Source organism: Chiloscyllium plagiosum, chromosome 4, assembly GCF_004010195.1.
Source record: "Chiloscyllium plagiosum isolate BGI_BamShark_2017 chromosome 4, ASM401019v2, whole genome shotgun sequence".
NCBI lineage: Eukaryota > Metazoa > Chordata > Chondrichthyes > Orectolobiformes > Hemiscylliidae > Chiloscyllium > Chiloscyllium plagiosum.
Window position 1 is genome coordinate 40673915 of NC_057713.1, and position 12701 is coordinate 40686615.

The 12701-nt window shown below is 40.0% G+C and overlaps 1 protein-coding gene across 3 annotated transcripts in view; it reads right to left on the reverse strand.

Annotated features, from left to right (window-relative positions):
* Positions 1-12701, reverse strand: part of LOC122548984 (probable C-mannosyltransferase DPY19L4) — a 100833-nt gene that overhangs the window by 60965 nt on the left and 27167 nt on the right. For all 3 annotated transcript variants that reach the window (XM_043688046.1, XM_043688045.1, XM_043688044.1), the window contains exons 4-6: positions 3715-3805; positions 3085-3206; positions 1688-1833 (exon numbers count right to left, since the gene is read on the reverse strand). In XM_043688046.1, coding sequence (XP_043543981.1) covers positions 1688-1833; positions 3085-3206; positions 3715-3805 — 359 coding nt within the window. The remainder of the gene's footprint in view (positions 1-1687; positions 1834-3084; positions 3207-3714; positions 3806-12701) is intronic.

Sequence of the window (12701 nt, forward strand, 5' to 3'; positions counted from 1 at the left end):
TCATCAATGACTGCATTCACTTTGGCAGCAAAACCAGGAAGACAGATTATTATTTGAATGGCAATAGATTGAGAAAGGGGAGGGAGCAATAAGACTGGTACACTGGTAGCTGAAAGTAAACATGCACATGCTGCAAGCGATGAAGGCGGCAAGTGGTATATTGGCCTTCATAGTGAGAAGATTCAAGTACAGGAGCAGGGATGGCTTGGTGCAATTGTATGTGGCCTTGGTGAGACCCCCATATCTGGTGCAGTTTTGGTCTTCTTTTCTGAAGAATGATGCTCTGGCTATGGACAGAGTGTAACAAAGTTGAATAGACCAATTCCTGGAATGGCAAGGCTGACATATGATGCTAAGATTGGATCAGTCAGGATCATATCCACTGGAGTTTAGAAGAAAGGGAGAGGCCTTACAGAAACCAAAACCAAGGACCACAGTCTAAGGATATGGGGTAGGCCATTTAGGCCTGAGATGGAGAGAAATTTATTCACCCAGAGAGTGGTGAGCCTGCGGAATTCTCTGCCACACTAAGCGGTTGAGGCCAAAACATTGAATATTTTTGAGGAGGAGTTAGGTATAGTTCTTAGGGCTAAGAGATGAAAGGGTGTGGGGAGAAAGTGAGAACAGATACTGAGTTGGATCGATCATGATCATATTGAATGAAGCAATAGGCTCGAAGGGCCAAACGTCCTATTCCTGCTCCTATATTTTAAATGATTCCACGTTTACATTTCCAAAATACATCAATGGCTGTAAAACTTTGGGATGTCCCAAGGTCATGTAAGATATGCGTGAAAGATTTTGCAATAAACTAGTCAGATTAATTCAACATCTGGAATGACAATTTTGATTAAGCTACTTGAACATGCATTAGCCAAAGAAAAAGCTTATGAATATATTAAAACCGTGAATTCCTGCACAATCTATATTATAAAAGGAAACTACATCATCTTGAAGAGACTGCTCAGGCATGACCACTCATACTATGAAATACTTATTGCAATTTGGCATCTAGATTCTAGCATGATCCCAGCAGGTTATAAATTAGGAAATATAACGCAACTATTTAAGAACAGACAGAGAGAAAACAGGCCAGTGAGCCTGTCATCAGTCATCAGGAAAATATTAAAATCAATTGTTAAATGAATCTTAGCAATGAACTTTAGAAATTTACAGTAGAATCAGACAAAGTCAGTATGGTTTTACCAAGGGTTTAACTACCTTCTAGTTATACCCTCAAAAAGATGCAAATCAATTTGCCAAATAGAAATTAAGTAATTTTATCAAAGAGAAGTTATGAAGGAGAAATAGTATTTATGACAAATCTAGTCGAGTGTTTTGAGGAAATAATGAGCAGAAACAGTGGATGTAACATGCTTGAATTTCCAAAAGACACTAATAAGATGCCACACAAAATACAAAATGTCACAAGCTTTAAAAAAATAATGGGCAATAGTAAGAAATTAGTGGGCAAATGTTTGAAGGAGATCTTCAACAACCATATCACATTTCAGTATAAAATGGCAGAAAAAGGAAATTCAATATTAATTAGGATAAGGTGATTAAAAATTAATTATGAATGCTCTAAGCTACAATTTAATACTGATCAAGAGCACTCTACCAGGTTCAATTAGATGCCTTATTTGTGAAGGTACAAATAATGACTTCTAGACTAAGCCAGGCTTACCTGTTGATAATATACCACACTACTGTAAGCATGCCTGCCATCCATGTCCCACTGAGTATCCAACTTGTGACATACAGTGCTGTCACATAAACTGCTTGTAATCCGAATATTATGCCAATGTAAAAATACACTGGCTCAATTGCTTCCTATGGGGACAAAAAAAAACTTAATAATGCTAGTTCCTGCAAAACAAGTTCACACAGAATAGACATGTGTATGAAGTAGCGTCTCTAAAACACTGCCTTCAGATAATTAGATGACATTGTGGTCCTGACTTCAAGCAATATTCACTGAAAGTTGAACTTCCCTCTGGGTGCCAGGGAATCAACATGCACAAAGAAATTTGTTTTACTCTAATTAGAAGTTATTAAGAATAGTATTATTAATGTTGCAGACCAGAAACCCACAACCATTATACTGATCTTCTGAAGAAATGCTCTAGAATAAGAACATATCACCTTAATAAACATTCATTAAAATGTTTGTTTTCCAGAACCCATTTTTCACAAAAAAACTAACTCATTTTTGTGACAGGCATCTGTTGTTTCATCACCTTTGTACTGAAATCCAATCTTCCCCATTGTTATTACTGTGGAGAGGTAACTAGTATTGCAAATAGAGCTGAGAAGAGAACTGTGTATGTTACGGATTTAAAGTTTAGTGTTCGAGTACAAGTTTCCATGGTTTTGACCAAATTTTGTATAACTGTTTCTTTCTCCCCAGCTATGATAGGTTATTTTATTTGGGCCAAATTCAAAAATGGAACTTGGTAATAGAACATGAAATCCACGTGGCTCATATTGGGTTTATTTTTAAATTTAAAAAATGTTAAAAGACAAAACTTCTTGCCCCCAATATTTTGAAGATATGGCCACTGCTGGATCCTCATTCTGTTCTGATGGAAATTACATTTTAATAACCAAGTTCAGTATTGAATTTCAAGTCAACAACTTCAGTGAGGTCAATGCTTTCGGTGAGGTTGTTGATAGGAACATTTCATATTCTGTAGCTGGTGGCTGACAAAATGACAGTGCTTTTCTCAAGTCTCTAAATGGGTTATGGGATAATAGTAAGATACTGAATACTTAACAAATATTACCAACAGGAATACAGAGCATGAACGGAGTTCTGTAGTAGTGGACACATGCAATTGAAAGGGGAGAGACAGAACAATCAGTAACGAGGAAGCTATAAGGGTAGTTACTCCACCATGAAAGATGATCAAGGTTCTCCACATTAGTGGTGCTTTAAGACTTTGAAAGATATACTCTTCCAACACCAGATAACATTAATAATAATTCTCTTAATGCCTTTGTCAGAATAAAAAAGTTAAGCGAAATATCATCCAAATTAAGCATCTAAAGATGCACCATAATTGGCTACCTGAAGATACATACTTGACTACCAGTAATACGGTACAATATACCAGCAAAGACTTCTGGATACAGATTGATTTGCTGCACTGAATTAAGGGTCCTCAATGATAATGTCTTGTTGTCATGTGTCAATTCAAAAAGACCTAATGGTAAAACAAAATATTTTTCATTAAACAGGAATATTGAAATAGTGTGACATACAGAATGAAAAAATTACAGGTCTAAACTGGTTTAAATGTACTGAGCGAATCACTTTGATACAACACTTTGTCCGTGAAAGGTAACACGGTTATGCATGAGCGACCATAACTGTTCAGAAGTCATTAGCAATGAAGCACAACAAACGTAAAATATCAGAGCTCCAAAAGCACAGTGGGTTGCAAAGACATAAAACACTAAACCACATGCACAAAAGTAAACTAACGGAGGTTACAATTTAGAACATCCAGACAAAATAATTACACTTCAGATACAAACTTTGAAAAAAAAAACCAAGACAATAATGGAGTAAAGGTCTGGCCAGAGAGAAAAGGCAAAAAAGCACCTACAATAAAACAAAGAAGATCTACTAAAGGTTATGACTGACCTCAAATTATTGTGGCTTGTGACAAAAAAACTATCAAAAATACACTGAGTTTTTTTTTAAAATACCTTCTTGAATTGATGTTGCCTGCAACATCTTTTTATAATAGTAGTAGTATAAACCACTGTCCTCTTGAAAGGAGATTTCTCGTTCGAGATCCTAAAAGGTACAGAAACAATCAATGCTGGTACGAGCCTCCAACCTTATTCCTAGCAACAATTAAGGTAATAGTGAGAAACCTTAAAGCGTTTGAGGTGTTAAAGTATCATGTACCAACAAACAAAAATAAAGAATTCACAAAAATGCAAATCTTTGCAGATAATGTACAGTCACTGGTTGGAAATGGGATGGAGGCAATACGTATACTCTTGATTTTGTTACTTTTGAAATGTATTGGGAAGGATATACCATGGATGTGATTATCAGAGTTAGTGACTATTGGGAAATCAAAATGTTGCACATAACCACAAGGAACTCACCTGATTTCCCTGAATTTATATGCTCCTCACGACACATATACAGAGGAACCTTGATTACCTGAATGTTGATTATCTGAATTTCAGATTATCCGAACAAGATCTCAAGGTCCCGATGCTTGGTTAAACTGTGTTATTCGTACATTTGATTATCTGAACAAAATACTCCCCGCCCATTTCATTTGGATAATCGAGGTTCCTCTGCAAAACCCAAGGAAAATCTCCCTCATATTCTTATATTTCTTGTCAAAGTAGCAAAACATTCATTCAATTAAAAAAGTCTACAAATGATGGAAACCTGGAACATTAAAAAAATCTGTACAATAGAGACTAGTCAATGTGTCAGCAAAAACACTGGCAGAGACTACATTTTCAGCAGAAGTAAATTTTAGCAGGATTAGGGATACAATCCGCAGATGCAGAGGCTCCAAATGAAAATAACAAATTATTAGAGACAGTAAATGCATTCTTACCAATCAACAAAGGGGTAAAGTAAAATGCCTTCAACAAAGAATATTGCTAGAACTTTGTACTTTTCAGGTGATGTATACACTGAAATGTCAATTTATCAAATGTCTTGGCTGGGCAAAACCTTATCCTACCATAATCATAAAGCAAGAAACCCTAGTTCAATCAGAAGTTTAAAGAATATGCCTTGAATAATACCACACATACTAAAAGTAAAGTGACAAAATGGTGAAGTCACAGCAAAGGATTACATCCATGCTAAGTGGAGAAGTAAGTAGGCTATACATTAAATAAAGCAAATCTATAGACAACAAACTAGGTCAAAGTCCCACAGTCCTGCCAAATTCCATCATAATTGGGCACGAACAATCAAAAAACTAACTGGAACACAAGGGTCCACATATATCCCCATTTTCAATGGCAAGGCGACTAAACTTTATATCTCATTATAACGTTTGTCACCACGGACGAAAGAATTGAATTCCAGAGGAGAGGTGAGACTGACTGCCCTCAACATCAAGAAGCATTTATCTAACATAAGAATGGCATCAAGGAGTCCTAGCAAAACTAAAGTCAATAGGAATCAGGGAAAAATCTTAGCGGTGGTTTAAGTCAAACGTAGCACAAAGGGCAAATGGTTGTGGTTATTGGAGTTCAGTTATCTCAACCAGAGGAGTTCCTCAGGATAGGGTCCTAGGTCCAATCACCTTCAGAAGCTTCATAAATGAACAATAAGATCACCAATAACATTATATGTGGACTGCACAATCTGAGCACCATTTGCAACACCTCAGGCACTAAAGCAGCCCATATCCACATGCAACAAGATCTGAACAATATCCTAGCTTGGTAAGATAAGTGCCAGTTAACATTCAAGTAACACAACTGCTGGACACTGACCATCTCCAACAAGACAGCATCTAACCTTCATGCCTTGATAACCTTGATAATATTACTATTGATAAATTGTCAACTATCAACACCCTGTGGGATACTATTAACCAGAAACTGAACTAGATTAGCTATACAAATACTTTGGCTACAAGAGTTAAGTCACGGGCTAGGAAACCTGCAACAAGTAACTCACCTCCACTCTCCCCAATGCTGGTCCACCATCTGCAAGGCAAAGATCAGGAGTGTGATAAAATACTCACCATTTTCCTGGATGACCACAGCTCCAAGAACACTCATGAAGCTCGACACCATTCAGAACTAAACACAGGACTGACACTCCATTCATCCCCTTCAACGTTCACTCCATTTACCACCAATATACAGTGGCAGCAATGTGTACTATATACATAACGCATTGCAGTAATTCACTCTAAAAATCCTCCATCAGGAACTTCCAATCTCATGATTTCCCCTATTTAAGAACAAGGGTAGCAGATGCATTGGAATACCATGTCTTGCAAGTTCCATTCTAAACTACTCACCATTCTGGTTTGAAATTACATTGCTGTTTCTTCACTGTTGTTGGTTCAAAATCTTAGAATTCCCTTTCTAATAGCCCTGTGGTTGAACCTGCAATCCAGGGACTGCAACACTTCAAGAAGGCAGCTCACCACCAGCTTCTCCAGGGAAATTAGAGGTTAACAATAAACACTGGCCTAGCCAGCAAAATCCACATCCCAAGATAAAATTATTTAAAATGCTACACCAACAGCCTGAGAATTGAGAGACAATGGTAGAGTCAAAAACAGGCAGCCAGTGTTGACAATGAACAAATGGAAACTGACTACACTATGTTCTCAGATGATGTTATCTGGAATGGTCAAAACTGATGTTTCTAAATAGAGCACTCATGTTGAAAAATCATAGCTCTGATGATGATGACAAAAAGATTTACTTAAAGGGAGACATGAAAGTGTCACCAGGACAACACACAAGTTTCAATTGTACCTTTTTCTTTGTAGGATAAGCAGAACACTGCACTGCAGACTTCGCAAATGCTACTCTCTACTTCCTCTTGATCATACGAATTACATCAATTATACTTTGAATTCTTTACAGTTACACGATCCATCTCTGACTCATCCCTTGCTGAATTCTTTTTCATATTTAGAACAGCAGTGACAGCTTAAATTTATTTAATTTCAGTTGAAATATGCAGAATTGATCATGTGATACCAAATGAAGGTTGTGGCTCGGACTGGATGGTTTGAGTTTTAGGGAGAGGCTACTTTCCCTGGGGCATCAGAGGTAAAGGGTGACCTCATAGAAGTTTATAAAATCATGAGGGGCATGGATAGAGTGAATACCCAAGGCTTTTTTCCTAGCATGGTGGAGTCAAAACTAAGGGCATAGGTTTAAGATGAGAGGTGAATCACTGAATCCTAGAATCCTTACAATGTGGAAGCAGGTCATTCGACCCAAAGATTGAAAAGGGACCTGAGGGATAACTTTTTCATACAGACTGTGGTGCGTGTATGGAACAAAGTGGTGGAGGCAGGTACAATTACAACATTTAAAAGGCATCTGGATGGGTACATGAATAGAAAGGGCTGAGAGGGATATGGGCCAAATGCAGGCAAATGGGACTATGTCACATTGGGATGCCCGATTGGCATGGATGAGTTGGATGGAAGGATGCTGTATGACTCAATGACTCTAAATGAAGCAGAACAGTAGAAAGTCAAAAAACAAACCATCTCATAATGCAAGAAACAAAAATAAATGTTTTAAATAAATGTTTCTGTAAATTAGTTCACGTCTTCAAATTTGTTGTAATTAAACTGTGAAAATCAACCTACGTAGCTATTGGTGTTATTTCCGTTACAATGAATCTGGAGGACTCTTTACTAACACTATGAAAGAGATACTTAAATACTTCATTCAAAGATCAATGCTTGGAACACTCAAATCATGCTTTATTACAAGAAATGCGAGAACATAGTTAATCTTGTATCTTTTCAGTACTTTAATCACTTATGTCTGAACAACTACACATTCTGCTCCAAAATAAGAAAAAGCTTTTAAAACGCTTTGAACTGAAAAATTAACATCTTGATGTTTAAATAGTTGTTATGAAGTCAGCATATTAAAAAATTATACAAATGTGCACTTTGTTTTTATGCAGGTTGTGGTGGAAACTAAGTACAAATTTTAAGGTGATTCATCAAAAGGTGAGGTTTCATTATCTGCCTCACTAAGTGCAGAGAACAAGTACTTCCTGCAAGAAGGTGGTACTGAAAAACAAATACAGCTCAGTGAGTAAGTTATTCCAGCTCTTGGAAATGAAGTTATCTACAACAGTCCTGCCTGGCTGCCCATGTTCTGCTTAACTCATCAGCCATTAGGCAATAAAGCTGTCATAGATTCATAGCTGCCTAGATCATATAAGAAAAATTGGCTTTATTAAAATTAAGTAGTTTTCCAATTCAATCATTAACCTTGGTGACTGCAGTTAAATAATACAATGCTGACTAATGGCTGGGCACTGAATATTCCTCACAGACGATCAAAAGAAACAGTTTGCAAGAATGGTTCCAGAGAATGACACAGCTAGGAGGGAAGTTTGAAGAGATTAGACTGTTTTCCTTGGACAACACACAGGGCTATGAGGAAAATTCATGTGATTGGCACAAAATGAAAATATTCAAAGAGCCAATGCTAACACAATAGGACGGATGGCCTCCCTCTGCACCATAACAATTCTGTGATTCCACGGCTCTATGAATGTGAAGAATGTGAAAGTGCGGATTCTTGTGGAATAGCTTTGCAGATACTCTTCATCTCCAAACTTTACAGAAGAACCCACTCTGCCTTTGAGAGACTTGAAATGGAATGGCAGTAGCATCAATGTGGGACATTGAACGCAAGTTCCAACCCTGAACTTGCACTTTCTAGCAGAGAGTTCAGGAGTCAGAATCCTGGTTGATACTGGGGCAGCACGGTGGCTCAGTGGTTAGCACTGCTGCCTCACAGCGCCAGAGGCCAGGGATGGATTTTACCCTCAGGCAACTGTCTGCATGGGTTTCTTCCAGGTGCTCTGGTTTCCCCCCACAGTGGAAAGACATGCAGTTTAGGTAGATTGGCCATGCTAAATTGCCCTTAATGTCCAGAAATATGTAGGCCAAGCATGCAGCATTCAAGACAGACGACCCAGGCCTATACACAAAATCCAGAAATGACCTCCACAAAGACATCAGGAATGCCAAGAGGCAGTACCAGACCGATTCAAAGGCCCAAACCAACCATACACACTCCTGCTACCTGTGGCAAGACCTAAACAACATTCCGGAGATACAAAACGAAGCAGAGAAAGATAGTGGACAAAGACACATCCTACCTGATGTGCTCAATGCCTTCTATGCTTCGTTCAAGCAGACTGCCAGCGACGAGGTGTCACCTGCCCCGTCAGCCCTAGACACACCTGTGCCCACTGCTGCAAACATCAGATCAGTCTTCCTGGGAGCCAACCCAAGGTCCCAGACGGAGACTCCAGCTGAATACTTAAATCCTGTGTGGATCACCTGGCAGAGAAATTCACTGACATCTTCAACCATCCCTCCTACATGACGTAGTCCCTACCTGCTTTAAGACCATCATCCCAGTACCAAAGAAAGCAAATGCAACATGCCTTAATGACTACCACCCAGTGACTCTGACCTCCATAATCATGAAGTGCTTCAACAGACTGATCATGGCCCACATCAACTCTAGTCTCTGAGCCTGCCTCGATCCTCTACAATTTACCTACTGGCAAAACAGGTCAACAGTGAACAATATTTCCCCAGCCCTGCACTCATCTGTAGAGCATCTGGACAACAAGGACACCTATCTCCGACTCCTGCTCATCGATTATAGCTCCGCTTTCAACACCATTATCTCTTCCAGACTGATCTCAAAACTCTGAAAACTAGATCTCGGCTCCACCCTGTGCAACTGGATCCTCAGCTTTCTGACCTACAAACCACAATCAATGAAGATAGACAAGGATACGTCTTCAGCCCCCTACTGTACTCCCTGTACACAACTGTATTGCCAAATGCCAAATGAATACCAACTGCACGTTTACTGACAACACTACCATGGAACGATGAATGTGGGTGGCACGGTGGCACAGTGGTTAGCACTGTTGCCTCACAGCGCCAGAGACCCGGGTTCAATTCCCGCCTCAGGCAACTGTCTGTGTGGAGTTTGCACATTCTCCCAGTGTCTGCGTGGGTTTCCTCCGGGTGCTCCAGTTTCCTCCCACAGTCCAAAAATGTGCAGGTCAGGTAAATTGGCCATGCTAAATCGCCCGTAGTGTTAGGTGCAGGGGTAAATGTAGGGGAATGGGTCTGGGTGGGTGGCGGGTCGGTGTGGACTTGTTGGGCCGAAGGGCCTGTTTCCACACTGTAAGTAATCTAATTAAACAATGACAAGGCAGAATACAAAGTAGATAGATGGCTTGATGATGTGGTTCAATGATTAAAAACCTCTCTTTCAACATCTACAGAATGAAAGAACTGATCACTGACTTCAGGAAGAAAGGACACTGACTTCAGGAAGAAAGGAGGAGAACATGCCCCCCCCCCCCCCCCATCTACATCCATGGAGAGGAGGTTGAGAAGGTTGAGAGAGTCAAGTTCCAAGGAGTGACGATAACGGACAACCTGACCTGGACGTCACACAAAAATGCGACGGTCAAGGAAGCACAATGCCTCTTCTTCCTCAGGCAGCTCAGGAAATTTGGCATGTCCACAAGGAACCTCACCAAATTTTACAGATGCACCATTGAAAGCATACTGTCCAGGTGCATCTGTACGGCAACTGATCTGCCCAGGAACGTGAAGAACTACAGAAGATTGTGTGCACAGCCCAGACCTTCACAGAAGCCAACCTCCCATCTATGGACTCAATTTACATGACTTGTTGCCAAGGAAAAGCTGCCAACATCATCAAATATCCATCCCACCCTGGTAATGCTTTCCTACAACTCTTCCGTCTGGCAGAAGTTACATTAACATGCTGGTGCATATATTCAAGTTTAAGAACAACTCCCCAGCCATTATTAGATTGATAAATGGGCTCTCTAACTTCAAGTATTGCTGATCTTGTTAATGTTGATCTGGCCTAGCGCACACCCTGTGTGATGCAACCAGTATGCCTTTGTCCAAGGTTTTTTTTTTACACCCAATGATCTGTACGTCCTAACTTACTACGATCTGCCTATACTGCTCGTAAACAAAGTTTTTCACTGTACTTAGGTGTACGTGACAATAAATCAAATCAAATCAAAGTGCAGGGTTACAAGTAGGGTTGGGAGTGGATCTGGGTGGGATGCTCTTTGGACAGTCGATGTGAACTCAATGGGCCAAATGACCTGATTCCACACTGTATAAAACAGATTCTATGAAATCTATGAAATTTACACTCCTCTTTTCTCAGGTTATGCCAACTCTCGTCCTTTGGTGCACAGCATCACAGATGCCAGTCTTTAACCAATTCAATTCACTTCTCAGCATTTCAATAAAATGGCTAAAAACACTGCATGTTGAGAAGAGGACGGTTTGAGGAAGTGTCACTGGACCCGAAACTTTAACTCTGATTTCGCTCCACAGATGCTGCCAGATCTGCTGAGCTTTTCCAGCAATTTCTGTTTGTGGATACTAAGAAGACCATGGGCCCAGTCATCATTCTGACAACAGTACTTAAAATGAGTGCTCCACAACTTGCCGCATCCTTAGCCAAGCTGTTCCAGTGCAGTTAAAACAGTAGCATTTATATGACAATGTGGAAAACTGGCCAGGGTGTCCTGGTATTAAAAAAATGGAAGATCCAACTCAGCAATGACAGTCCAATCATAGAGTCACAGAGTCATACTGCACAGAAACAAACCCTTCAGTCCAACCTGTCCATGACGAACATAATCCCAAACTAAACTAGTCCCACCTGCCTGGTCCTGGCCAATATCCCTCCAAACCTTTCCCAAATATCTTTTAAACATCTTAATTGCTCCCACATTCACCACTTCTTCAAGAGGTTCTTTCCACACACGTACCATCTTTTGTGTAAAAAATTTGCCCTTCATGCCTCTCCCCTTGAACATGACCCCTATTCGTGAAATCCTCCATCCTAGGGAAAAGACAACTACTGTTAACTCTATTTATACCCCTCATTATTTTATAAATTTCTATAAAAGGTCACCTCTCAACCTCGTACACTCTAGGTGGAAAAAGAAATCCCAGCTTTTCTTTATAACTCAAACCTTCCATATCCGACAACATCCTGGTAAATCTCTGAACCCTCTCCAGCTTAATAATATCCTTCCAATAACTGGGTGACCAGAACTGGACACAGTATTCCAGAAGAGGCCTCGACAATGTTCTGTATAATGTCAGCATGACTTCCCAATTCCTATACACAAAGGACTGAGCAATGAAAGCAAGTGTGGTAAATGCCTTTTTAAAAACCCTGTCCAAATGTGAGACAAACTTCAAAGGATTATATAGCTGAACCCCTAGCTCACTCTGTTCTACAACACTACCTAAGGCCCTACCATTAATTATATAAACCTTATCCTTATTTCTTCTACCAAAATGCAATACCTCACATTCACCCAGATTGAATTCCATCCGCCATTTTTCAGCTCATTGACCCGTTTGATTAAGATCCTTTTGTAATCTTAGAAACCATTCTTCACTGTCTACTATGTGACCGATTTTAGGGTCGGCTGCAAACTTACCAATCATGTCTACTATATTCTCATCCAAATCATTTATATAAGTGCCAAACAAAAAAAAAAGAGGACCCACAGTGCTGCTGGTGACAGGTCTCCAGTCTGAAAAGCAACCCTCCACCGCCACTCTTGTCTCCTGCTGTTAAGGAGAAAGTGAGGTCTGCAGACGCTGGAGATCAAAGCTGAAACTTTATTGCTGGAACAGCACAACAGGTCAGGCAGCATCTAGGGAACAGAAGATTCGACGTTTCGGGCACATGCCCTTCTTCAGGAATGAGCAGAGAGTGTTCAGAGGAGATGACCTGGGGTGTGCAGTGAGAGAGGGACTCACTGAAATCTTTATAGAGAGAGGCAGAGAGCTTCTTCAAGGAAGGCATCCTTGTAAGAGGATTCGCAGTAGGTTGAAATCTTCGAGGAGAAAGTGAGGTCTGCAGATGCTGGAGAT